The 26,643-nt window shown below is 56.7% G+C and overlaps 2 protein-coding genes and 1 long non-coding RNA gene across 5 annotated transcripts in view; 2 read left to right on the forward strand and 1 right to left on the reverse strand.

Annotated features, from left to right (window-relative positions):
• Nucleotides 1–5,337, forward strand: part of RNF216 (ring finger protein 216) — a 116,242-nt gene extending 110,905 nt beyond the window's left edge. For all 3 annotated transcript variants that reach the window (XM_019753628.2, XM_019753630.2, XM_019753629.2), the window contains exons 16-17: nt 1,791–1,860; nt 2,527–5,337. In XM_019753628.2, coding sequence (XP_019609187.2) covers nt 1,791–1,860; nt 2,527–2,846 — 390 coding nt within the window. In that variant the 3' untranslated portion in view covers nt 2,847–5,337. The remainder of the gene's footprint in view (nt 1–1,790; nt 1,861–2,526) is intronic.
• Nucleotides 5,338–7,120: 1,783 nt separating this feature from the next.
• LOC141567322 (uncharacterized) lies at nt 7,121–15,572 on the forward strand. The gene is made up of 3 exons (XR_012489924.1): nt 7,121–7,268; nt 7,640–7,750; nt 15,354–15,572. It is a non-coding gene; the product is annotated as an uncharacterized LOC141567322 (long non-coding RNA).
• Nucleotides 15,573–16,003: 431 nt separating this feature from the next.
• On the reverse strand, nt 16,004–25,250 carry FSCN1 (fascin actin-bundling protein 1). The gene is made up of 5 exons (XM_019753667.2): nt 24,287–25,250; nt 18,446–18,602; nt 18,217–18,338; nt 17,827–17,994; nt 16,004–17,384 (listed from the first exon to the last, which is right to left on the reverse strand). The coding sequence occupies exons 1-5, from the start codon at nt 25,116–25,118 to the stop codon at nt 17,182–17,184; spliced, it is 1,482 nt and encodes a 493-aa protein (XP_019609226.1). The 5' UTR covers nt 25,119–25,250; the 3' UTR covers nt 16,004–17,181.
• Between the last annotated feature and the right edge of the window lie 1,393 nt (nt 25,251–26,643).

Consider the following 26,643-nt stretch of genomic DNA (forward strand, 5'->3'; position numbering starts at 1 on the left):
ATCACTAACTGCTGTCTTGCCTGTGACATTAATATGCTAATAAGTAAATATGCAGACTGTCCTTTGCTCCATCCCATGATGGGACTGCCACGCTCTCCTCTAGTCCAAGGATTTCCAGAGGTACTTTCCAGATCAAGTGCTCCCCTCTGGGGCCCTCCATTCATATCTCAGAAGTATCATGGGTGTCTTCAGCCGGTCAGAACCTCAGCTCAGCATGAGAAATCCAGTTATCACTGACCCTGTTCCAGCCCAGAACACAGCTGGCTGTGGGGTATGCTCTTGTGCCTGGTCTGGGGAAGCATATGTTTCCAGCAGGCTTCCTGAAATCCTGAAGCTTGTCTGTGTTCTCCTGCCCCCATATTGGGCACCACTGCCCTTCCCCATACTTCTTCCGGCTTAACTGCTCTTAACTGCTGGAGAAGCAGCTGGGCGACCCCAAGAAACAGACCAGGCCTGCCTGTCACTCAGTTTGAATCAGTGTAGCTAATGCATTCAGGTTTTGGCCATCGTGTCCCCACTTTGCTCCTCACTGAACCTCTCCTTGCTGGCTAGAAGGTATTCCCACAGCCTCTGTGACCACACTGGTACAGCAGAGACATGCGGTTTTCAATCCAGTGTGTGACCTTTCAGTCTCCAGGTGATTGGAAAGCATCTTTGCTGGGTCACTGAGCAGTGGGTGCTCCCCAGCGCATTATAGGAGGCAGGCTGTGGTCTGGTCCGTCCCAGCCAGCAGCCTAGCTCTCCCACCATAGTGCCCAGGGCAGGTGGAGATGTGGGAACTGCACGGGCCTGGTGCCCTACTTGTCCAGCACGGCCCCCAGAGTGCCTCTTGGGCTCCTATACCCAGGCTGGGATAATCCAAGTTTGAAGTGCCAATTAGCATAACAGGCCCACCAGGTGTTGAGTTTGGAAAGGGGAGGTGGCAAGGTCGGGGGGGGGGGGTGGGTGTCTTAAATTGCTGTGTCCTTCCCCCTGTACCCGAGACCTGACGCAGGCCAGCGTCAGGGCTCAGCAGGCCTGAGTGTGGACACTGTCCAGCCCAATCCAGGGAGTCGGCAAGACTGCTGGGCTCTGACCCTCGGGCCCTGCCCACCCACACTTACTGCTTCCCAAACCCTTGGGTCCTTGGTCTCCCTTTCCAAGTCCTGTGAGGGCAGTTCTCCCTCTGCCTTCCCTACAGCTGAGTGAGCAAGCCCCGCTCTCGGCCCATTGGTCCCAGCCTTTCTTTTTTTTTAATACTTTTTTTTTTTTAATTACAGTCGGCATACAATATTATATTAGTTTCAGGAGTACAACATAGCGATTAGACATTTATTTAACTTACAAGGTGATCACTCCAATAAATCTAATACCCATCTGACACCATACATAGTTATTATAATAATATTGACTATATTCCTCATGCTAATCTTTACATCTCTGAGACTTTTCTTTAATTCAAATTTATTGGGGTGACAATCATTAGTAAAATTACATAGATTTCAGGTGTACAATTCTGTAATACATCATCTATATATCACATTGTGTATTGACCCCCTTGTCAGTTCTCTTTCCATCACCATATGTTTGAGCCAGTCCCAGCCTTTCAGATAGACTTCCTCCTGAGAACCCCATCCAGTGATGAAGGCCGAAGATTCCCAGGGAACTGGGATGAGTGGCGTGCTGGTCAGCAGCAGGTTTCTGGCTTAACCCCATTGCTGACCAGCGTCAGAGTGGCCTCCCCGTGTCCCAGCAGGGCCGCAGCACTGCAGCTGGTTGAGAGCCAGCTTATCTTGTTGCTTTCCTTCTAGGAAGATGACGAGAAGCTAATTGAGGAAATCCAGAAGGAGGCCGAAGAGGAACAGAAAAGAAAGAACGGAGGCAAGTCGTCCTCTCCCATCACAGCCCCCACACCCACTGTACTCCCCACTGCTGGCCCCCCACCCCGGGGGTCCTAGCCGCCCACCCAGCCAGGGACCACCCAGGAGGTTCTGTCCCTCAGGTGACTATAGATACACTCCAGTTTCACTGCTTCCTGTGGGATCCAATCCAGGTTCAGCATCTCCTTGATGAGGAAGCCCCAAGGGATGGGTTTGAACTTAGGAAGCAAATCAAAGCCAAACCAGACTAAAAAGACAGTAGGTTCACCCTGAGCCCTCTGAGGTTTCTGTGAGCGGCCATCCAGGCCCTGGCTCTTAAGGAAAGTCTCAAAGAAGCTCCACCTGTTCTGAACAGATCCATCCACCGCCTTCCAAGGTGATTGCTGGAGGATAATGCTTGGTTGGAAGTATAATTGTCCTTGATGGCTGGGGTGGGGGTGTCCGTGTGTCTGCTACATTTTGTACTTTCATCGGCCTCATTGTGGCCTGAGCAGCCCTGCTGTGTGCCCAGGTAGAAATGAGGCTGAGGTCACAGGTTGCTGGCCTTGTCCCAGGCTCCGGGCGGGTGGGACCAGGGGCAGGATGAGCAGCCCAGGTCCCGAACTAGATCTAGCGAGGTGCAGTTGGCTTTAACTCTTTTCTCAACTAAATCCCATCTCCCTTTCAGAGAACACTTTCAAACGCATCGGTCCCCCCTTGGAGAAGCTTCCGGAGAAAGTGCAGAGGGTGGAGGCCCTGCCGCGGCCTGTCCCACAGAACCTGCGCCAGCCGCAGATCGCCCCCTACGCCTTTGTGCACCCGCCCTTCCCCCTGCCGCCTGTCCGGCCCGTGTTCAACAACTTCCCCCTCAACATGGGCCCCATCCCGGCGCCCTACGTGCCGCCTCTGCCCAATGTGCGTGTCAACTACGACTTTGCCCCCGTCCACCTGCCCCTGGAACACAACTTGCCCATGCACTTTGGCCCCCAGCCACGGCATCGCTTCTGACGCCTGAGCCCTGGCCCTCCTGGGAGCCCTACTGAGCCGTATGGGGCAGGGGTTGGTTGGAGCCCCGTCTACCGCCAGGGCCAGTGGCTCTGCCCATGCCTTCTAGGTAGGGATGGCCGGCTTGGCTCTTAACGGATATGCTGGTCTTCCCAGTTCTCCCTGGGAAGGGCCACTGCCCCTTGAAGAGAGGCCGGCGGCTACGGTAGCTGGGCAGATAAGGGGGCAGCAATATCCACTTCCTGAAGAGTTATCTGCCATCCTAGCTTGCCAGTGCAGTGGCCCTGGCCACAATGTAGCCCATCTCTGCTCTGTCACCCATGTCCCTGCAGAAAGAGACAAGGGAAACGTTTGCCTCCATCCTTCCCCCGCAGACAACAGAATTCTCTCAGTTACAAACCACGTAGGCCTTCCTTACCGCTGCACAGTCTCCTCCGTACTGAAGCTGAAGTAAGTGCGGAAGAGTGCCCTTGGGAGAGAGCTGAGGCCGGACCGAGTCTCGAGGGCCAGTTCTTCTGTCCCCTCGTCCTGAGGCCCACCGCGAGTTAGGGGTGCTCTGCTGCTCTGAGGCAGCTGGTCCCCATGAAGAGGAGGCAGAGGTGTTTACAGGCCCAGGAGCAGGGTGGGGAGGGCACAGCCCGCGTCTCTCACACCCAGGACCTCAGGCCACCACCCTGGTGACTGTTCAGGGGTCTGTTCTCTTCCCTCTTGGCCCACTCACATGAGACCACAGAGAGACCATCTTGTGCTATGGGTTGTGTTTCGTAGTTTTTCTAAAGAAATGTTAGCTGTTCACTCACTTTGAACTTACCCAGTTTTCTGTGGCCCACTGGACTCTCCCTCAGTCTGGAAAGTCAAAAGAAATATGTTACTCCAAGTCAGGCAGCCTGTGTAGTCATGATGGTTCTGGAACTTTTGCCAAACAGATCCTCTTGAGGCAGCTGTGACGGTCCTGATGGCTCTCCCAAGCAGCCCAATTACTGGGGAGCCTTCTCTGCCATCAACCAGGCAGTGAACAGCTCCCCAAAGGTTTGGTGGGGGCAGTGGTTTTCCCCAAAGGGACAGATGACCCAGACTGTGCTCAGCGCCCACCCAGAAGCTGCCCTTTCCTGAGATTAGTTAAGTCTAGCTCTGGGTCTGCACGGGGTCCCTGCCTGGTCCACTCCCTTTTCCTGTCCAGCCCTGCCCAGGTTTTGAGTGGCACCTGAAGCATCGCCCCACCCACTTTCGGTAAGTCATATGCCAGCCTGTGTGGAGCTGAGGCCTCAGCTGAGACAGCTGCCTGGCTCCATGTGTTGGCCTTTGTTCCTGTTGCTGTATCTGGTAACGGGGGTTCCCAGAAGTTCAGGGCACGCCCATAGGCCTCAGAGATGAGGGTGGGCTGCTGGCCCATCACAGACCTTGTCCTGCCCTCCTGCAGCCAGGGGCCTGCTCCCCTGCTCAGCGCTGTCGGGACTGAGTGTCATGCTCTGTAGTCCCCTGCTGCCACTGGCTTCTCACATGCATTTCAAGGATTAAAATGGGGTAAATCTGCTAAGTTGCCCTTTCTTGCTGCCTTTCCTCCAGATGAGGGCTTTGCAGGCAGGCACATCATCTGGACATGGGGTAGGGCCCGTGAGGGCAGTGTTCACCCCAACCTTCTAGGCTGCCTTAGTGGATTCATTCCACCTCTGCCCCACAGCCCTGGCATGCAGCTCCAGGGAGGGCCCAGGACAGCTGCAAGGACAACCCCAGCGGATGGCATGCCCCTGTCACTGCCATGTGGCACGTCCTCCAGAATTGGGAATGGCAACGGTCCCCCTGGCACAGGAGGGAGACCAGAATAATGATTCCCCCCAAGGCCAAACCAAGGGTTTGTTCTTTGAGCACATTCTGGCTGTTTGTAGACCCATGTGGCTGCCTTCCTGAACCTCGGGCACCTGCCTCCAGACGGGGCTCACAGATCTGTGGGTGTAGCACAGTCGCTGTTTTGGAGGTCATTCCTGTGGGTTCTGACCCCGCATGACCTGAGTGTCCCAGAGGTAGGACCTGGACCCTGGGCTCTTCAAGAAGCAGTCCATTCCATACTAGTGACAGGCTTTGCAGAGAGATGGGGCCACAGACTTCTGACAAGCCAGCAGGTGGCTGCAGGATGCAAATGACAGGAAACCTGCAGAGATCAGAGTCGGGGGACAAAGCAGAAGGTAGCCTGGCACCTTCCCCTCTCTAGGCCAATGCTTGCTCCCCAGAGCGAGAGACTGCCCAATGACAGTCCTGTTCAATTTGCCTTAAAACTGGAGAGAGGAATCTAGTATTTGCACTTAGAAAAAAGATTTTAAAACAAAAAAAGTGCATGACTTGTCACTTTGTATAAAAATAGCAAAAATGATTATTAAATTTTTTCTTTACCTTCTGGTAGTAAAAGTACATAAAATAATTCTGTTTCAACTACTGTGTGTAAAAATCCTGTGTCATGTTCCTTGAATTTTTTGTAAATAAATGTGTGTGCACCCTGCTTCTTCTGGTTTCATTTCTCCACACAGCAGTCAGGCCAGCAGATGCCTGGCGTGAGGTCTAAAATAAATGCCATGCTCCAGAGCGATCATGGCAGTATTGGTCCCAGTGGAGCAGCCCTGCGCAGGGAAGGAAGGTTTCCCGCCTCTCCCTTGCCCAGGAGAGAAATACCTGATCCGTTAACGCTACCCCTGCTTGCATGGCTCCCCAGGCCTGAGTTGGGCGCAAATGGCTGATTTGTTTTTTGGCACAGAATCCTCTTGGAGAAATTGAGGTCAGCCCCTCTTCCAGGCCGCTGCAGAGCAACCTGCAGAAGCTGGGTCCCCTGAAGTTTGGGTGCAAACTGGCAGAGCCTTGCCCCCTGCGAACTGGGCCCTGGGCAGAAACACTGCTTTGAGTCCAGCACTACTGCCCGAGGGCCTCCTCCCTCAGGCACAGCCTCTTACCTGCTGACGCCCAGAGCCAGAGACCCAGTGGCAGCACCTCCTGCTGGGTGCCAGGCCCACACCCACAGGAATTAGCACCAAGGCCTGGAGGGCACCACCAGTGGACCATAGCACACTCGGGCTCAAACCAAGCTCACGTTTTTTTTCTTTTTTTTGGTATGTCTGAAAAAAGTACAACCGACCCTTGACAGCGTGGTACGGTGACACCAACTGCCATCACAGCCCAAAATCCGAGTGTAACCACAGTCGGCCCTTTGTATACCCAGATTCCAGACCAACTGACCCTTGAACAATGCAGACTTGAGCTGCGAGGGCCAGTCGCCCAAAATCTGTGTGGAGGTGGATGCGCACAGTTCAAACCTGCGTTGATCAAGGGCCACCAGTACGGACCCTGAAAAAAATCTAAGACGAGTTACCTACACTGCCACCTTCTGAACAGGTCGGGGTGTTTTTAAATTGATCCGTGCCATTTAGTCCTTCCTGGACATGTGGCATATTGTGCACGCTTGTAGCAATATCATAGACTTTCTACAGTTCCAATAATGTAGAGAATAACAGAAACGCAGCCACTTTAACATGCAGCCAGGGCTGCCGTCCCAGAGGAACTGCCTGGCCCGTCTTACGCCTCAAATCTCCAGAATTTTAAAACAGCAAAATAACCTCTGGCCTGGGACTAGGGTAAAATTATGTCCCAAAGAACTGTTTGCAAAGATAACACGAAAACAGTTATGACTACGGCACTGATGACTATGGACTGAAAATTCAAACATTCACGATTATCGTCACTGTGTTACATTACCTGCACAACAGCAACACCTTCCTTCCATGGATGTCATTGTCCCCCTTTCCCTTCTCATAAACGCCCCTGGCCTTTGTCTCCTCATCAGAACACTGTTTGGACTTCTGCCTGAATTAATAATTGCTGAAGAGCTATTCTTGATTTCAAATAAACACTTGTTGCCTCTCACTTTGAAAGGCCTTTTTATTTTTAGGTTAACAATAAGTAGATAAGTAATGGCTATTTTCCTAATCTGCTACAATTGTTTTTCTCATCTGTCCAGGTAACCAGAGTCACACGTTCCAGCCCGCAGGTCACAACACACTGCAGAGGGCCTTGGGCTTTTGCTTTCAAAAGCGATTTCATACCTTTCACTGCAGCTTGCTTTCCTCCCTTTACAATCTAGAGTGCTCTCCAGGTCTGTGGATCTATAATAGCTCTAATTTGTCTTTTTTGTGCCTTCTGTGAAATTTTTTTGTGTAGGTTTCCCACAAGTAGCCATTCCCTGTTAAAGAAAATCTGGATGCTTGCGATGGTTTTGCCAGCATACACACCTCAGTGACCCACGCCCTCTTTGTGTTTCAATAGGTGTCTCCAGTCGTGGAGTTGGGAATCAAAGGACGGTGTATGTGTGTGCATATGTGTGTGCATTCCGGTGGCTTTCCCCAGATTCCTCTCCTGAGAGCCATGTCACGCCACCATTCCCAGGTGAGAGCCCTGAGCTGTGTGCTGTCCCTCACTTTGTGCCCCTGGTGCCCGGCTGGCCTAAGACTTCCTCTGGAATCTGATCTTAAGGAGGCGTCAGTTGTTTTGACACCCCTTTCTTTACATCGAGCTGCTTTTAGGTCAGGAGCATTTGTAACTGTAATGTCCAAACTTTTATTTTTCCATCCTTAGAAAGTGTCTTCTTTTATATATACATTTGCCAGTTGTGTTTTAAAATAGAAAAAAAAAGTAAAAACACAGAAAAGTATAAAGAAAAAGAAATGCTTCGTTGCCCAAAAGTAACTACTGAGACTATTTTGATGCACTTCCTTCCTGTGTGGCTTTTCTCTGTGATGATGATACATGTTTCACAGAACCGGAAAACCGGACATACAGGTTTCCATCCTGTCTGGAGCCTCAGGAGGGAGGCGTGATGAGCAAGCGCTTCTGTAGCAGAGACTCGTCCTTCCAGTCTCTTGCCACAGGTATGTTAGCCTTCTCTTTGGACTGCTTTTTGGAAGGCTGGTGCAAAGCTGCCCGTGCTAGCCCTGTGTCCTTGTGACCCTGAGGGAAATGGTCTTGTCTCCATCCCTTTCTGTGTCTCTTTCTGGCTCAGGATTAAGTCAGAGCCATTCTCTCGTCTCCTCTCCCTTCATCAGCAGATTTGGGCAGAGACAGCCCAGAACTGACCACTGGCTGTGCTTTGCTTTGCAGTAGAAGGTGCTGGTTAAAATCCTCGAGAGAGGGGTGTGGGGCCAGCTCAGGCTGTCGTCAGGGTCACCTGCCCCTGCTGTCCTGGGCCAGCGTCTTCCCTAAGCGGACGTGGTGAGGGTCTGTCCTGGAACGTCACATGTTCAGAATCTTCCCTGAGGGATCTGCAGGAGTGCAGACCGTAGCTCTGCCACCTTCTAGCTGCTGCATGACAGTAAAGTGGGGATAGTTACAGCACCTTCTCATCAGATTGGGACAGGTACATGAGACAGGAGAAGGGCTTGGCCTGAGGCGGGCACAGGAGGATGTGGTAAGGGCAGGCTGCTGTCTGAGTCCCTTCGCGCTGTCCCTTAGAATCCTTTCCCAGGTGGGCCCCAGGTTCAGGTAGGTGCACATCCACAGGCTGTTGTCCCTCACCATTCTGTGGATGGCTCCCTGGGGACACAGTGCTTGTCACTCCTGCCATGTGTCTGGTGGATCTGAGACGGCGTCAGCCCCCATGCAGGAATCTCAGGCACTGAGTCCATGCCCACGCCCTGTGCAAAGTGCATGCCCATCCACATACTGTGTATGCACATGCCACTGAGGGTACAGGCCTGGGCTGGGCCCTGGGAAGGCGCTGCTCACCTGGGTAGTCAGGCTGTCGGGCTCTCCAGCAGGAGCAACAACAAACATGCAAGTAGACACATTTCATACCTTTCACTGCAGCTTGCTTTCCTCCCTTTACAATCTCTGAAGGCAGGTGGGACCTGGACGCAGCGGTAACAGGGAGGCAGCAGGGGTGGCCCAGGGGATGGGGAGGCATCACAGAGGAGGTGGCGGGAACCAAGCCCCACGACAGCGGGAAGAGCCCCACCCTGGCTCCTTGTTCTCTCCGCCTGGTGTCCAGACACAGGTCCCAGAGCCTGTGGTTCTGGTGGTTCCTAGGAATCTGCATTTTCAGTCAACTCCTCAGTGTCGGAATCACTGCTTAGGCCTTGGCGGAGTCCCAGGGGAGATGCTTTGGGAGGAGGCTGTAGTCTGGCCTCCGGTGGGATGGGCCAGGCGGGAGCACATCTGGAGCATATGTGGGACGGGTTCAGGAGAGAGTCCAAGGGGACCTGGCACCAATGGGGACTTGCCAAGAGGAGGGCCCACGGTGCAGACAGCGCAGTGGAGCCAGGGCACTTCAGGCTGATTGGGGAGGCAATGGCTTCAGTCGAGTAGGGTGCGTTTGTCAGTGAGGCGCTCGCTGCAGACAGTCCTGAGGCCTGGCAGCATCTGCCACCCCTTTTACAGAACAGGCAGAGGGGGTGCCAGAAAGCTGGTGCACCCCTGGGAGACCCAGGTGCTGGGCACCCTTGGACCTTCCTGCTTCTCGGGGCTCTCCCTGGCCTTCTGGTTCCTCGTCTCACTGCCTGTCCAGGCGCTGACCAAGGCCTCCCCAAGTCAGAGGCCACCTGCTTCTCCAACATCTCCTCTGCACAAACCACACCCCAAAGCAATGGCTTCAAACAGGCACACGGAGCTATTTCTAGAAAAGTTCTGGGTTGACGTGCTCGGCTGGGCAGCTCTTCTCTCAGTTGGGGTTGGGCTGAGGTGGCAACCCTGAGATGGCCCCCCAGGGCTGCTGTGAGCTTGGCCTGGCATCCCTCATGGCCCGAGCTTCCCTCCCAGAGACCGAGAGTCGGCCCTGCCCGGCCTTCAAAGCAGCTTCACCTTCCCACAGCTCATGTGGAGAAACACATGAGTTAAAAGGGTCAGAGTGTCCATAAACTGAACTCATGACAGAGCACTCAGGACGTGCTGGAGGCCCAGGTGGCTGGTCTCCTCCCAGGAACACTGGGACCCAGAACTGGGCACAGAGCGGATGACCCGGTGGCGCTCAAGCCCTCATGGCTGGCCCAACCTTCTCAGCCTCTGACCCCAGGGGACGTTGACACCTCCCCCACAGACATCTCTCTCCTGTCCGCTGCGGAGCAAGACCACAAAAGAAGCCCAGAGCGTCCTGGAGGCTGGGCCTTGCTGAAGGAGACACAAGCATTCAGTTCCTATCTAGCTCTGCTATTTCCTGACAGACATGGCCCAGTCCCCTGACTTTTCCCAGTGAGGCACTGACCACCTCGGATTAGTTCCCTGCTTGTGGAACAGTTTCCATAGCACCTCCCTCCAGATGGACTGGGAACACCACTGTGCTCAGCAGCTGGCATGCCCAGGAAATAAGTGTTGGAAAAATAAATCTGTGAAATGAGGATAAAATGACCACCTCAGAAGGCGGTTTGTGGGGCATTAAATGAGAGACCATATGTGAAGACAATCTGACCTACAGAAGCCACACCAATGTTACCTTAATTGTTTTTGGAGTCAGATAACATGTGAGGGCCCTTTCCACCGGTGGCACAGTGGACGCGTCACCTGCCAGCTGGAGCCTCAGCTTCCCCGTCTGTAAAGTGGAGGGGTTGGGCTGGCTACAGTGAGCTCGGATTTTGCAAGTGTTCTAAAGGCATGGAAGCAAGAGCTGGACTTATAAGTCTACAGAGATGTTTCCCTAGACAGTTTTCATACAGTGATGGTTTTGCATGGTCCGTAAGAGCCAAATGTGGAAACAAGCAAATGTCCACCATCTGATGAGTGGATAAATGAAATGTAGTCTGTCCATACAGTGGGATACTATGTGGCCATAAAAAAGAAGGACGTGCTTATACACACTACAACATAGGTGGACTTTGAAACACTATGTTAAGTGAAAGAAGTCAGACATAAAAGGCCGCAGATTGTATGATTCCATTGATATGAAATGTCCAGAGTCAGCAAACCTATAGAGATAGGAAGCAGGTTAGTGGTTTCCTGGGGCTGGAGCGGGATGGGGGTGAGATAGGGGGGTAATAAAGGGTCTGGTCTTTCTGTGGTGGTAAAATGTTCTAATCCTGACTGCAGTGATGGTTACACATTTCTGTGAGTATACAAAAGCCACTGAATTGTATACACTTGAAGTTGTATGGTAGGTTAATTCTGTTTATAAAAAGAAGAAAAAAAGGCAGAAATATACCACTTCTGGCCATAATGGAGTAACAAGGATGATGGATTTACCCGCCCCCCTTAAACAACTGAAAAACCAGACAAAATAAAGGAAGACTGGCCTTCAGACATGGGACTACAGGAGCAAGGTCAGTGACCCCTGAACGAAGTGGACTCTGCAACTTCCCACTGCCTGTCTGGACACAGGGACGGGAAGCCCTGCTGGGGCCAAACGGACTCTTGGAGTTGAGGAGACCACTGAAACTTTGGGGAGGTTTTGAATCCCCATGGCAGAAGTGCAGGAAGGAGAAAGCCTCCCAGAGAGGTTCTGCAGAGGGTCCCCTCTGTCCTCAGCTCACTAGAGATGAGGTCACGCAGGTGAAGGCCCAGCAGAGGAGCAGGCTAACACACCCACAGCATTGCACAGCCGTGGCAGTAGCACAGCAGAGAGGACGCCTCCCGTGCCCGAAGCAGGAGCAGAGCTGGAATGCTCAGAAGGAGAGCGTGACTGTCCATCGCTAGCGGTCAGCCCTAGACCAGAGGCCCACCTGACAGCGTAAAGGAGGATTAGCCTGTGCCAAGCAGAAAAGACGTGAAGTTCACCGACACTTAAAGAAATACAAAAACAGAAAAAAGAAACCCAGCATCCCTCACAGCCCCTCAGCTCCCCCATCTCCGGCACAGAGCTGCTGCCTGGAAACCCCACCTGTCCCGCCCCCTGGTTGCAGGGTCAAGGGTCATGGTGGGGGGGAGTGGCTCTGCCCATCAGGGGTCCAAAGCCATTGTCCACTGTGTTGCCTTCCTCTTGTTCCCCATCTCAGTTCCCCTTCTCTCCTGCTTCCCGGGGTCACCTTCCAAACAAACCACTTGGCCTTAAATGCTGATCTCCGTCGGTTTCTGGAGGAACTGGTCACGAATGTGAGTGCCCATGTGCTTGTACATACGCGTCATGTTTTATGTATAAATCCCAGCTGCACCGCGAACTGGGCGTGTGGCCTTGAGCAAGATACTTCACTTCTCGGAGCCTCAGTTTCTGTACAGATAAATGGAATGACAGTATTACCTGCCATTGGGGGCGTTAGAAGGACTGTCAATTTGCTGGGGCTGCCATAACAAAGTATCCCAGACTGGGCAGCTTAGACAAATATATTTTCTCACCGTCCTGGAGGCTGGCAATCTGAGATCAAGGTGGAGATACGGCTGGTTTCCCCTGAGGCCTCTCTCCTGGATTTGTAGGTGGCCATCTTCTCCCTATATCCCCATGTGGTCTTCCTTCTGTGTCTGTGTCCTAATCGCTTCTCATAAGGACACAAGCCATGTGGGATTGGGGCCCACCATCTGACCTCGTTTTACCTTAATCACCTCTTTAAAGATCCAGTTTTCTTTTTAATCTTTGTTTTACATTTCTTTCCTTTTTTTTTTTTTCACCTATTTTCAAATATAGTCACACTCTGAGGTTCTGGGGGTTAGGACCTCAACATGTGAATTTGGGGGACACAACTCAGGCCATGACAAGGACTAAATTAGTTCATTGGGGCATAGTGCCTGGCTAATATTAATTTCTTAAATAAAATTTTCTGGAAGAATATAAAAAACTGCTAACAGTATTACTTCTGGAAGGAGAAGGACTAGGGCTGGGAGACCCTTTCTTTTTATACCCTGTTATCTTAATTTTTTTTTTTAATTTTATTGGGGAATGTTGGGAGACAGTGTGTTTCTCCAGGGCCCATCAGCTCCAAGTCGTTGTCCTTCAATCTGGTTGTGGAGGGCGCAGCTCAGCTCCAAGTCCAGTTGCTGTTTTCAATCTTTAGTTGCAGGGGGAGCAGCCCACCGTCCCATGTGGGAATTGAACCGGCAACCTTGTTGTTGAGAGCTCGCGCTCTAACCAGCTGAGCCATCCGTCCACCCTATTATCTTAATGATGATAGTAACCCATTCAGAGCATCTGCCCAGTGCCTGGCACTAGTTGGGGTTCCTGGAAGGGGGGTTTCCCCATTCCTTCCTGGGGTTCAGACCAGGGAAGGGGGAAAGGGGAGTGTAGCTCCTCCCGCCATCTCTGTGCACCCTTTGTCTTAATTATAAGCACTCAAGGAAGCCCAGCCTCCTGGTTAAACCCAGGGGACCCACTAAAGGGTTTGGGCTTCGGGCCAAATGCTCAGCCCTGCCCTGCCCCTCCCAGGCCTGGGCCCCTGCTCCAGGCCAGCTTTTGCCTGGAAAGACCCCATCTGTTACCTTCCTTTTTCACTGGCCCAGAGTTCTCAGAGCCCCTCCACCAATTTGCTGCCCATAGCCCAGGGAAGCCAGGAACCCAACTGCCCATTGCTCAAATGGAGGAAACTGAGGCCCGAATGTCCCCAAGGAGTCCATACAGGCTGTGGGGATGCCTTTGTGTGATTTATAAGCTCCCAAGGTCACTGGAGGTCACCTCTCATCCGTCCCAATTTGTGGCAGATGCTGCTCGGCCCTGGAGGAAATGGGACCCAGCCAGGTCCAGGGTGTCCTGCACTGAGGTTTCCCCAGAAATGAACAGGGGAGGAGCCTGAGCTGGGAGGGCAGGCAACCTGGAAGGGAGGTGCCATGGAATCACACTTAGGAAGCTCAGAGGCCTCAACCACCACAGGGACCCACCTGAGACCTCCTGGGCTGGTGACAGCTCCATAACCCACCCCCCGCCCCCCGCAGGAGGGCTTGGGGTCCATCCCAACGAAGAATCCAAGGGCTAGGCCTGTGGAGGTCCCAGCAGACAGGAATGGGGAGGCCAGGGCTGGGTCTGGCCCTGGGAGGCCGTTTACTCTGTCCATGCCACATGCCGGGACCACAGCCGGCCTGCGCCCAGCCTCCAGGTACTGGCACTTGTGCCCTGACAGGGAAGGACCACGGGAGGAAAGAAGGCAAGCCTGCCTCTTGTTTTTCTTCCTTACAAGTTAAATTGAGTATTTTCCCTTCAATTGGGATCTTTTGGGCCCTGACAAGTAACTTGGAGCTGCACCTGCCCAGTCACTGAGCACCCTTTAGGCCTCGGTTTCCTCATCTGAGTAATGAGAGGCTGGACTCTTGCTCACCTTCCATGGCCAGCGTGGGGCACCCACCCTCAGAGCTGTAGGTTCCTGCTGGTCCCTGACCCAGCTGGAGGTACAGAGAAGCTGCCAGGCAGGATCTGGAAGAGGTTGGAACCCTGTGCTGGGCGGCAGTGTGTGTGTGTGTGTGTGTGTGTAACTACATGCCTGTATGTGTGGTGTGTATGCGCGGGGTCGCCTGGGATGGGCCACGCCCCTGCGAATGGGGAATCCTGAGGGAGTAGAACTGTACCCATTGCTCTGGAATCCGAACCCTGGGGGCCCCAGAGCAAATTCCCACAGGAGGGACCTGAAGGTCCAAAAGGATCAGAAAGTGGGGAGCCCTGGTGCGCAAGGGTGAGTCTGGTGATCCTGAAGGTGCCCCACGTGCGCCCATGGGAAAGTCCACCTCCTTCCGAAGACGCCCAGTTGCCTCCACGTGGATCTGGAGACAATGGGTCTCTCGTCCCCTGAGACCCAGGGAGGCTCCGCCCCACCTCTTGCCCAGGTTCCGCCCATCTGGCCTTTGCCTGTGGTTTCCTCCGCCTGGGTCGCCCTTCCAGTCCTTTGTACTGGGTTAGGTCCTCCTCCTCCCCTAAGTGCGGGCTCCTCCATCAGACTGTACGCCTCATTCGTAGGCGGGAACCCACACTGCCCGAACGCGCAGCCACGTGGCAGAACGCCCATTTTTGCACAATGAATGTTATCCAGAATCAGAGCCTGGCCCAGAGGATGCCAGAGGGGGCCCTGGAGTTAGGTCATCCCTGCCCCCGTGGGCGAGGTAGGCAGTCAGCCCCCACCCCACCCCCCGGCACCGCAGGGAACCACTTCGCCCCGCTGCTTCTACAACTGCCCAACTGGGGGACCCCCACCCTAAATGAACCGCTTCCTAGAGCGAGACCTCCTAGGTCGTGAAGAGCTTGACTCCTGAGCATTCAGCTCTCTCACATGTCACTGGCTTCCAGCCTGGATTTAACGGGTGGGGGGTTGGCCGCCAGGGCCCAGCTAGGGGCCCAACACCCATTTGTAGCCCCCATCTGTCCTAGTCAATCTCGAGACTCCCCCCCCTCAACTCAGGGACCACCAATCACAGCGAAGGCATCTCAGTTTCGTCATCACCAGCCAATCAGCGCTTCCGTAGACCACTTTGGGCAGCGAGGTAGGAAGCTGGCGCCTCCAGCCCAGCTACCCCCCCTTTCCCGGGCCTGGTGGTGCCCCTGCTGCTCACCACGTTAGTCTATCCTCAATCACCACCTTATTCGACACCCAGTTCCACCCAAAAGGTTGTGTCTTGCTGCTCTGACCTCAGTCTCCTCCTCTGTAGGATGGGATTGCCAGCTCTCCCAGGGGCGCTGTTAAAGGCACTGCAGAAGGGCGAGCGGAGACCACAGCCTGCCACCTGGAGCCCCTGCTGCTGGCCACATGGGGGTCGACTGTGGGCTCAGGACCCAGGTCCCCCCTCACAGCTGGAAACTTCCTCAGCTTCTTGTCTGCAGGTGGGAAAATGCCTCCCTCCCTCCCAGAGGTCCTGCTTTGATTCTGATGTAGGCAACCCGCCCTGAGCTCCAAGCTTAGCCATCCAGCCAACTAGCCCCAAGGCCTCTACTGGGCTCTTGCTCCCCACACATCCCAACTGAAGGGGGACCTGAGCGCCCTGTCTGGAGGGGTGTGGATGGGTGCCAACAGGCTCCCTGCATTAATGGGAAGGGGGCCGCCCAGGGCCTCATGTCTCCAAACTCTAGTCTAGGCGCACCGGCTCCGACTTTCGTTGGCTTGAACTCTACCTTCTAAACATGGAGGCACGGTCCCACCCGAAATGCCTCCTACTGCAGGCCTCTGGAGGCTGACGGGAGTCCACTCTTGTAGAGCCTCCTCTGCCTGGAGGTGTGCTGGCTGCTCAGACCACCCATTGGAGCCCTCGGCCCACCCCTCCCCACCTGCCTTCATCCCCAACACACACAGGCGACCTCGGTATTGGACTTGCGTTATTTTATTTTTCTCTTTCCAGTCTGAAGCTACTATCATGGGCATTTAGTTATACAAATGACACTTACAAAAAAATAAAAGACCAAGACACCCAGTGAGATGCATGGTGGAGATGAACCAGTCAGGGGGCCGGCAGGGGCAGTGCTGGGAGCCTGAGGCCAGACAGCTCCTCACAGGCTCCCAGCTGAGTGACACCCGGCTTCATCCCACCCCGAGATCCAGAGTCCAGTCAGACAAGGAGCACCCATCACGCCCACTGGAGGCTCTGGCTGAGGCAGCAAAGGCCCAGCACCACCAGGTAGGGACACAGGCCAGGGACTGGGCAGGCAGGTGGGAGGGGGCCAGTGAGAGCCCCTGGGGAAATGGAAGCAGGTTCTGGATTCAGGAGGGGCTCTGCCTGCCCCACCACTAACTGGCAGAGAGGGAACCAAGGCCTGGAGATGCCATCCAAAACGCCCCTGCCCCCCACAAGGCCCCGTGAGGACCACTCATGGCTATAACCAGGCTTGCCTGGGCCTCCTCCACCAATAACATTTCATTAAAAAAAAAATACTGATTTGGTCATTTTCTCCTTCCAGTGAGGCCAGGGTGAAAAAGGAGATAGGAGCAGGGCCCCGGACCACAGCGGACCACAGCAGGATGTGCAGCGGGCAGGCCTGCTCCATGCAGAGGGGACAAGTGGTGGGCATTCTTTCAGCCCCACCCTGCACGGCTTTCCTCCTGATGCAGGGCTGGTGCACCAGAACTACGGGCTTGGGGCAAATACCTGGCTCCTAGGAAGTTGGGGATATCGGCAGGGGGCAGGAGATTCCAGTTACGCCCCCACCACACCCAGGGGGTCCGGAAGGCTTCCCAGCCCCCACTGCTCCTTGGCCACTTTGGGGAAGTAAGGCTCAGAGTCATCTGAGGTCAGAAGAAAGAGGTGCCGGCCTCACCCACGGCAAAGAGAGGGCAGAGGGATCCAAAATCCCTCCAAGGACCAGGCTGCTGCCGCTGTCCCACCCAGGGAGAGGCCACGCAGGACAACAGGTGGGGACAGTTTGCTCTGGGTTTCCAGTTTGAAAGGCAAGGGGCTTGCCACCCTTGGAGGCACCCACCTGGAGAAGAGTTAGCGAGAGGGGTCAGGGCAGGGTGGGGACACAGGCGTGGGGACACGGGTGTGGGGCCTAGTACTCCCACAGCGTGGCAGGGTCGATGGTCTCAGCGCAGGCCTTCAGGACCCCTGCATGGTCCCCCTTCAGGTAGCGCCCACCCACCTTGATGGCCACCTTGTTGTAGTCGCAGAACTCAAAGAAGAAGTCGACAGGCGTGTCACTGCTGCTGGTGACCAAGGAGTCACTGCCCACCGTCCAGTACTTGCCTGTGGAGTCTGGGGGAGCGAGACCCTGTCAGGCCCAGCTCCCACCCTGCACTCATGGCTTCCAGAATCGAGGTGGGGTCCATGATGCCCACCCAAGCCCCCCACCCTCCCATGCTGGATGGGGGTCCATCGCCACCATCCTCACTCCCCCCACCAGGGTTTCAGTCTCAAAGTTCAAGTGTCCTCCCGGTCCACCATTTCCAGAACCCTGGATCCCTCTCTGCTCGCCTCAGCCCTCTTCTAGCTCTGTCTGGGGTAGGCTGGGAAGTCTCCCTCCTGTGCAGACAAAAGGGGGGGAAGGGATGCTCCCAGCCTAGAGCCCCTGGGGGCGACGGGACATGTGTCCCCATGGGGCTTCAGGCTGAGCCCCAGGGCCACGCAGGCACCCAGACACTGCCCCCAGCCCATACCCGGGGAACCCCAGCCAGCAGCCGTCCCCAGGAGAACCTGCCTTTAATGTTGTAGGCACCATCGTTGAACTCGAGCTGGAAGACATCGTAGTTGGAACGGTTGGAGTCCAGGGTGCCCGTGACCTTGCGGCAGCCGATGAAGCCATGCTCCCCGCGGAACACAATAATGGGGCGGTTGATCAGCTTCATGAGGAAGAGCTCTGTGTCCCCTGGCCCAGGAAGGGGAGGGGCTGTGAGCCTCATGAGGGTGAGCTGGGATGCCCAGAGTGTGGGAGAGCAGGAGCCTGGGGTTACACAGCATGCCAGTACTGGGGGGGCCCATTTGGGGGGATGCCCAGCACAGGGAGGGACTCAGGCGGTCTTGCTGAGTGACCATGGCATGGTTAGACTCTCCGGGGCACCAGGGCTTGGGGGTGCCCACGGGCAGCTACCTGCTGTCTCCACCGAGGCGGCCAGCTGCCCGTTCTTCTTGGCCGTCACAAACTTGCCATTGGACGCACGTAGTGTGATCCGCCGATCACGCCACTCAATGTCAAAGTAGCAGCTGGCATTCCTGGGGACGGTGGGACAGTTAGGTGGCGCCGCCCCAGGCCCCAGTTCCATGGGAAGGGCCAGCCTGGCCAGCGAGGGCAGTGATAAGGGGATGGGCAGGGCACTTACTTGGTGGAGGCGGTGGACTGCACACCCCCCGTGGGCGTCAGCGTCCAGTACTTGCCCGTGTGAGTGCGGAAGGCACACTTTTTGGTGTCTCGGTCAATCTCCAGCTGGAAAGTCTCCTGGTCGGTCTCTTCGTCCTGATTGGCCGACAGGTCCATACCTGCAGGGAGAGCAGGGCTTCCAGCTGGTACCCGCAGCCCTGCCCTCACACGTCAGCACACACAGGGCTGCCGCAGGGCTGGGCGCTGCTGCAACCCCTCCGCATGCACATGAGAGGACCCAGGCAGGGGTAGCCCAGGAGCAAGGCTGGCTACCTCCATTTTCCTAGCATTTTCTCGGCAGAAAGGCCTTCTAGAGCCAATGTGGAGAATCATAACGTGGCCCAGGATTAGATGTTAAGGATTAATTACTGTTAACCACGTTGTGGTTATGTCAGAAAAGGGCCTCATTTTTTAGATACAGACAGAAATATTTCAAGATGAAATGCCCTGACGTCAGGGATGTGCTTTACATACAACCAAACACAGTGAGTGCAGGGGCAGACGGAAAAAATGGCAGAATACTGCTTCTTGGGGAGAGGGACGGTGGGCTTCATCATATCCCTCCTACTTCTGTGTACGTGTTTAAGAGTTCAAGAGTAAAACTGGACAGCATTTCCTAAATTTCAGGAAATTTAGGAAACTCAAAGGCGTAAGCATGAATCCACACCTCTCCCATTGCCCACTGCACCCAGGGCAAACACCCAGGAGCAGAGCAGCGGGTGGGTTTCCCCTGCAGATACTGATGTTCCCTATAGATTTGCATATGATCTGCATCATTTTGCATACCCAAGCTGACTCCAGCAAAAACCTGGAACCGGCATCCTTGTTCCAACAGAACCAATTTCCATTCCCCAAGCGCCCTGGGTTCTAAGAACCACAGCAGCAGGACTGTGCTGCAGAGCGCCATTGCCCAGGCTCGGGGCTTGCCAGCGTGTCACTATTTGGGCCATGACTCCTTTCTGAGCGGCAGGTGGCCCTTCAGACGAGGAGCTGGAGGCTGGCGGGCAGCAGCACAGCCAGCATCTGCGAGCACCCTCCCCAGGACCAGCAACCAATTGGAGGGCCTGAAAGGTGTCAGTCCCTTCCTAACCCAGTCACATCCCCACATCAGTGTGAGGGGGTGGGAACCTTCAAAGAGGAAAACTGAGGCAGAGGTGGTGTGTCCTGGCCAAGGTCACCCAGAGAGATAGTCAGGGGTCCTGGTGGCTCTCAGGAGGGGAGGGGAGCAGACTCAGATGTCTGCGGGCCCCCTACCCCAACCCCATCCCCTCTATGGACTGTGGACATGTTCTCCACGGGTAGCTCAGGGCCCTGAGCCAGACCCTCAGAGCCCATTGAGCTCAGCTTCAGGCTTGCTGGACCCCCTTGGCCCCAACGTCAGGGATCTCCTGACGACCCCAGACCTGGGCCGTGAGCTGGACTCACCATCACACCCCAGGGAATCACTGGGTGAGCATGGGTGAGTGGGCTGGGCCTGCAGGGTGCCTAAGCCACCACCAAGAATAGAACCATCCTAAGGCCACACCTGGAAGCACAACCTGGGGCTGGGGTCCCCCCCTTGCTCAGCTCTTACCCAGCAAATCTGCTGACCTGCCCCACCCCTGCTCTGCAGAAGCCCGCCTGACCCGTGCATGGTGCGCACTGGCCGAAAGGTTGGAAGGGGACAGACAAGAGGACACCTCAGCAGCAGCCAAGGCAGAGGAGGCTCCCCAGAAAGAGGGGCAAAGGGGACAGGGAAGGGACCTGGAACAGAAGTCCAGTCTCCAGCTCAGCCTCAGCCTGGGCTTCAGAGGGCTCGTCTTAATGCAGCCTTGCAAGGAAACAAGGCACTCAATGAGACTAGTTACTGAGAGCTTAGCCGGGGCCGCGCTGTGCTACCTGGGGACATACACTGGCTGAACCCATGGAGTTACGACTAACATCCTCCCCCCACAGAACAAAGGCACGCTCTGCAGTGGACGTTACTTGCCCAGGGCCATATACCATCTGCTCAGTTATTCAGACCCTGACAGCCTGGTGTATAGTCCTGGAACTGGTTTGATGAGAAGGCCTAGACCAGCCTGGGAGGTCCCCAAATCCAGAGCCAGGCAGCCTTGGGTGAGTACTTTCCCCTCACTTGGGCTCAGGTCCCCCCTCTGCCTTTCAGAAGGGCCAGTCTGTCCATTCTGCCAGGAGGTTGAAAGGATTTAGGGGCCTGGTGCCAAGCAGACTCCAGGTCTTCCACCCCCAACAGGAATGGGTGGGGTAACGGGAGTTGTCCCCCCTACCATCAGCAGGGCCCCTCCTGGCTCTAAGGCCCTGCCCAGGCGGGAAGGCCCCTCTTGGCCTTGGAGTCTCTAATTAGAGCTAGGTTACTATGGAAACAGGGTTTTCTTTGGGATTTTTCTTTTCATCAACAGCAGCACAGAAAACCTGAGTCACAGGCCCACAGGAGCCCTGGGGAAGCAGGAGACGCAGGGAGCCCATGGGCCCCTCCCCACTGCCTCGAGAGCCCTATGGAGACCCCCAGAATCCCTGCCTAGCCCCCTCTACCATGGCTTTCCCTGTCCCCAGCCCCCAAGTCATTCTCTGGTGGATCAAAGGGTACCCCCTCTTTGCCTAACACCCCTTCTGGTCCCCATTCCCTTTGGCCTTAGCAGTTCCCAAACTCCCCAGCACTCGCTCCCTGCCACCCACAGCCCCGCTCAGTTTAGGGAAGGGGTGTGGAAGCATCTGTGACCTCCTTTCCCCTCCTTCCAGTCAGCTCTTGCCACTACCTGACCACTTCAAATCTCTTCTCTGTCCTTGCACAAGCCATTCATTCCCTAGGCCTGAAATGCCCTGCCTCATCAGAACTCTTATACATCCTACAAAGCCCAACTTGACCGGCCCTTCCTCAGTCAGCCAACCTCACCTTCAAGTAGTTGGGACAGGGTACTTCCTAAGTGTGGAGTGCCCAAGGCACAGCTGGCCAGATGCAAGGAGGCTCTGGGACTAGCTGGAAAATGTGGTGAGGCACAGCCCAGGGTCTGGCTGAAGCCCAGAGCAGGTGAGGTTCCCACTGCGTCCCTGCCATCCTCCACCCTTTGCACAAGCCATGTCCTCATCTGTGAAATGGTCACGGCTATACCACTTCCCAGGACCTAGGATGTAATGTGCCATCTGCCTCACATCAGCTCTCAGGCACCAGGACCCCACTTCCTGGTGGCCAACCCTGCCTCTAATGGTGGCTGTGATGGCCTCCTCCCAGAAATAAAGCTTGGCTGAAAGAATGTGCCCAGGGCCAGCTCTTTACAGATGGGGAAACTGAGGCAGGAGCGCAGGCTGCTGCTTCAGCAGCGAGCACCCCGCCCCCACCAGGCAGCCTGTGCAGGCCTGCAGGGGTGATTCACATCCCCCAGCGCTAAGCCCAGGATCCTCCTCCTTCCTGGCTGGCATTTCCCAGCATGTGTCAGAAGTGCAGACGCTGCCACGCAGGCCTGTCCAAAATGGCCTCTGTCCCCCCCATACCCGATGCTGACTCAGCGTCCTGCAGTCATCCTCCATCCCACCAGGAAGGCCCAGGCTCAGCTAACATAAGAATGAAGTGAGAACCAATATCTGAAGCCAGTGGAGCCCTAATCTCAGCCCCCAAAGCCCTCTTCCCCAGTTCCATGTCCCTTAAACTCACAGATGAGCCAATACTTCTCTTGGCCCAATTTCCAGCTACTCCGACCCCATCGGCCTGAATCACACCATGACACCCCAGCAAGCTTTACTAGAGAGGAGCTGGCATCTGCCCAGCCTTGCCAGTGGCTACCAGAAACAGTGTCAGGCTCACCTGGGGCTTTCTGCTCCCTTCCTGCCACAGGGCCTTTGCACAAGCTGTGCCTGCAACACCATTCCACACATGGTTCATACTGCCTTCTATTCATCCTTCAGGTCAGCTTAAGTGTCCCCCCCCCCCATCTAATCTAGATCCCTAATGTACTTCTTGGACCCAGGCCTTTTCTTGACACCTTTGGAATGTTGCTCATGCCCCAGTGAGAACACAAGCCCCACCAGGAAAGGGTCCAGAACATGCCAACTTGTTCACCATTCAGGCCACTGCATATCACACTTGGCAGGAGCTGAATGTCTGCATAACAGGTGGGGGCTCCTGCCCCACCCAGTACTGTGTGAGACCTTAAAGGGAAGCCATGTATGCCCAGAGGCTGGGAGGCACGAGGAGGTCCAGATAAGAGCCCCCTCTGGAGTCAAACAGACCCAGTACTGCATGCTGCTTCCTAGCTGTGTGACCTTGGGCTTCACCTCTCTGGACCTAAACCCACCCATCTGTAGGACTGGAAGCCATACTGCCATGTCAATCAGCAAACTCAGGCACAAAGCTGCCTTCACCCCAACAGGGACTCCACCTGAACTGCCATGGGCCTGCGACCCCCTTGGAGGAGCCCAATCAGGAGGGTGGCCATCAGGAGGAAGGCCTCCCTCCGCAGGAGGGGGGCCACTGACTGGGCTCCCATCCAGCTACCTCCATAGGCTGGGGTCCAACTTCCCATCTAGGGGAGCAAGACCCCCACAAGTCCCTCTAGTGGGGCTTCCGGCTCTCAGGAATCAACTGCCTTCGCCAAAGGAGGGGCGGGGACGCCAGAAGGAAGAGAAGCCGCCTGGGAAAGAATCTAAGGAGGGAAAGGCGGGGGCTCACTTCTGGAGTGCAGGCCTAGGAAATGGCCAGGCCACTGGGAGGCCCTAGGAAAGGACGCATCGAGTTGCAGCCAATTGTTCCAGGCGGGAGCCTTCGGGTGGGTTCACTCGAGGGTAGGGAGTTTCCCAAGGGATCCGGGCTGGGATCTCCAGGCTTGCGCTGAGGGCGCCCTCGGACGCCCGCAGAGCAGCGCGCACCGGCCCCGGGGACGCGCAGCGGACGCAGGGCCGGGGAGCCTGGCGAGCCGCCAACCGCGCCACGCCGTCCCGGGGCCAGGGCGCGTGGAGGGAGGCCGCCTCCTGGGGAGGCTCCGGACTGGGGAACTGGGCCTGAGGGCGGCGTACGGAGATCCTCAGCAGGGGGCACCCGCAGAAAGCCGATTCCCCTCCCCCGCCCAGCCGCATCTGGTTTTCCCATCTGCAGGACAAAGGGGGCGAGGGAGGGCCCGGTCGAGGAGCCCGCCCCCCTGCTCACAAAGGCCGCGGCCTCAACAAGGGCAGACGTGAGAGGAGGGGCTGGGGGGAAAGGCAGACACTCGGGGGTCCCCACCCCAGCAGAGGCCGACCCCACCCGGCAGAGGGGGTGGGGAAAGGCATGGAAGGCTAGGAGGTGGAAGCTCACCCCCGCGGAGATCAAAGACTCCCCCTCCCCCCGACGAACAGCGGCCCGTGGGGGTTGGGGGCGCAGCCTTGGCGTGTTACGACCCTCGCCTCCGCCCTTGAGCTAAAAGCTCGATGACTGGGGGAGGGAAACGGCGAAGGGTGTCTCACCAAGGGCTGAGCCCGCCGATTCGAGGAATCAGCGCGCGTGGAGGAGTCCTAGATTCGGCAGGGGGATCGGAGGGTGGCACACACGTCAGCACCTTATGCGGGCCTGGGGAGCCCCAACCCCAGCACCGGGTGGGGGTTGTGCAGCGGCGCCCAAAGCAGGCAAAAGCCCCACCCCTCGCCCCCTCCTCCGGGCCAGAGCGCACGTTCCCAGGCGGGACGAGGTGGTCCGCGCGCCTAGCGGGGGCGCACCGGGCGTCGCTCGGGATTGCAGCGGCGCCGCGGGCGAGAAAGGGCGGGAGGCTGGAGGGCCCGGGGGTGGAGTGCGCTTTGTGCACGCACCGGGAGAGGCGGGGGCGGTATCCCCACTCACCCTGGCGCGTGGACACGTTCCTCTCGTTGGCCGCCTGCAGCACGACCTGGGCGCAGCTCTGCTCCAGGGCAAAGAGCTCGTCCTTGCCCACCTTGGTGGCCTTGCCTGCCTTGAGCGTGCCGCTGGGCCCCGACGGCGCCAGGTAGCGACCCTCGCAGTCGCGGAAGGCCACCTTGCCAGAGCGGAATTCGAGCGTGTAGCCGGTGGCGGGCTCAGGGCGCGCTACCAGGCGCCCGTCGTGGCGCAGGAAGCGATGGTCGGCGGTCTGCACGCTGTAGCGCTGGTCCTGGAAGGCCAGCGTGATTAGCGAGTCGACGCCCCAGGGCACGTCGCGATCCACCGCGATCTCGTCCGCCGGCCGCGCGCTCAGGTGCGCGTAGCGCTTGCGGGTCAGGCTGTAGATGTTGACCTGCGGGTGCATGGCGATGTGCACGCTCCATTTCTCGGCCGGCGACACGGTCTGCGCGAAGCACGACAGGCGGTCCTCGGTGCCGCCGAAGTAGCGCCGGTGCGCCTCAGACTGCAGCGACCAGCGGCCGTCGTCGTGCGCCACGATAAGAAAGCGGCAGTCGGCGCCGGGCACCTCGCGCTCGCAGGTCACGTTGCCGTCCTTGTCTGCCGCCAGGTAACGGCCCAGGTGGCTGCGCAGGCACACGGCCGCGCTGCCCGCCTCGTCGGGCGGCTGCTCCAGCGTCCAGATCTGCTTCTTCTTGAGGCTGCTGGCTGACGCGTTCACCTTGAACCCGAACGCCTCGGCAGTCAGGTACTTGTTGCCGCAGTTGATGAGGCCGAACTGGATCTGCACTGCCTCGGTCGTGCCGTTGGCGGTCATGGTGGCGGCGGGCGGAGGGCCCGGCGCGGCCCGGGAGGTTGATGGCGGGTCCCCGCGGCAGCGCCCGGCTCCTTTGTTCGGCGGCGGCGATCCAGCGCGCACCCTCCTCAGCGCTCCACAAAGCCGGCCTAGGCGCCGGGGCCTCTTTATAGGCGAGGTGACGTCAGCACCTCGAGGCTCCTCCCCTTGCCGGGGCTCGGCGTGGGAGGGGGCGCGGGGGCCGAGGGAGCTAGTTCTGCTGCGCTGGAGCCCCAAGGGCACGGGTGGTGGCTCGGCTGGCGGCGTCCCCTCCTGCTGCACAGCGGGCCTCTAGGCTCCCCACTTCGGCCGCCGCCCCTTCTCCCGAAAGCCAGAGCCCCACCTCCGCAGCGCCACAGCCGCAGGACTCACCCAAAGCACCAGACCCCTCACTCCAAACCTAGCAGGGAGAAAGGACGAACCGGGTTTGAGGTTGTTACAGAGTGGAGGTGGCCTTAGAGCAGAGCCTTGATAGAGCCGACAGGGGCCCATGCAAGTACCTGTGGGTCGATAGGGGAGCGGGGGCGGGTAGGCCAGGAGCTGGAGGGGGGACAACAGACCCAACCCAGGCCTTGTAGTCTGGCCCTCAGAGGAGGCCGTGTTTCCCTGAGGCTTACCTCCCAGGACATTACCCTGAAGGCCACCCAGTACCCTCTAGGTGGCCCAGGCACCCAGCCTGGCTCGCCCAAATAAGTCTCTATGGTAGTGGCCCCCACAGGTAACCAGCATTCCCATTGTGTGGACACCAAAGCCAAAGGGTCTGGTCTCTGGACCAGTGGGGTGAGTAGTGTGTCCTTTTACTGGGCAGGTCAGAGAGGTGTGACAACTCCAGGCTGCACAGCCCTGAAGGACGGAACCCAGGTCCCAGCTCTAGGGCCAGTGTGCCTTCTGATTCTTTATAGGACCCTGAGCCGGCACATAGGAATGACACCCTCATCCTTCAGGACCCGAACTCTCCATCCTCCTCCCTTAAAGGGGATATTCCCTACAGACACCCACCCCACCCCTGTCAAGGAGCACTTCCCTTTTCTGAGCCTTTCCAAAGGGCAAGACTTGCTGGGACATTCCCCACATGCCAGGCAGGCCCCTGGAATGCTAGCATGACCACAGGCTGCCCACAAGGTCTCCAGGCAAAAGCAGAGGGCACTGCACTAGCTCCCTAGCTGGTCATCTGTGCCTGTACCTCCCCCCAGGCAACCTCCTCCAGGGATTTTTATCTTCCAGGGGAAGATGGTGTCATTTTCTCACCTTTGTGCCACAAATGGATTTACTGACAGGGAATTGAGCATCCCCTCCCACAAAACACACCCCCTGGAGAGCTGGGAAATCACCCTTCTCATTTTGAGGTCATGTAACAGGCTTGAAACCCAGAGTCTCACTGGCTGTGTGACTTAGGCAAGTTACTTAACTCTTCTGAGTCTCAGTTTTCTTTTTTGTAGAGGAGATACAAATCCCCCATCTCAGGGTGGCCTGAGAGTTTCTGAGGGCATGAAATTCAGACACTGTC

This window comes from Rhinolophus sinicus, linkage group LG10, assembly GCF_036562045.2.
Source record: "Rhinolophus sinicus isolate RSC01 linkage group LG10, ASM3656204v1, whole genome shotgun sequence".
Lineage (NCBI taxonomy): Eukaryota > Metazoa > Chordata > Mammalia > Chiroptera > Rhinolophidae > Rhinolophus > Rhinolophus sinicus.

Coding starts and splice junctions, on each gene's coding strand:
- FSCN1 (XM_019753667.2), bottom strand. CDS start 25,118: ATGACCGCCAACGGCACGACCGAGGCAGTGCAGATCCAGTTCGGCCTC. Junction 18,603..24,286: donor GAACGTGTCCACGCGCCAGG/GTGAGTGGGGAT, acceptor CTCTCCCTGCAG/GTATGGACCTGTCGGCCAAT. Junction 17,995..18,216: donor CGCCTCGGTGGAGACAGCAG/GTAGCTGCCCGT, acceptor TTCCTGGGCCAG/GGGACACAGAGCTCTTCCTC.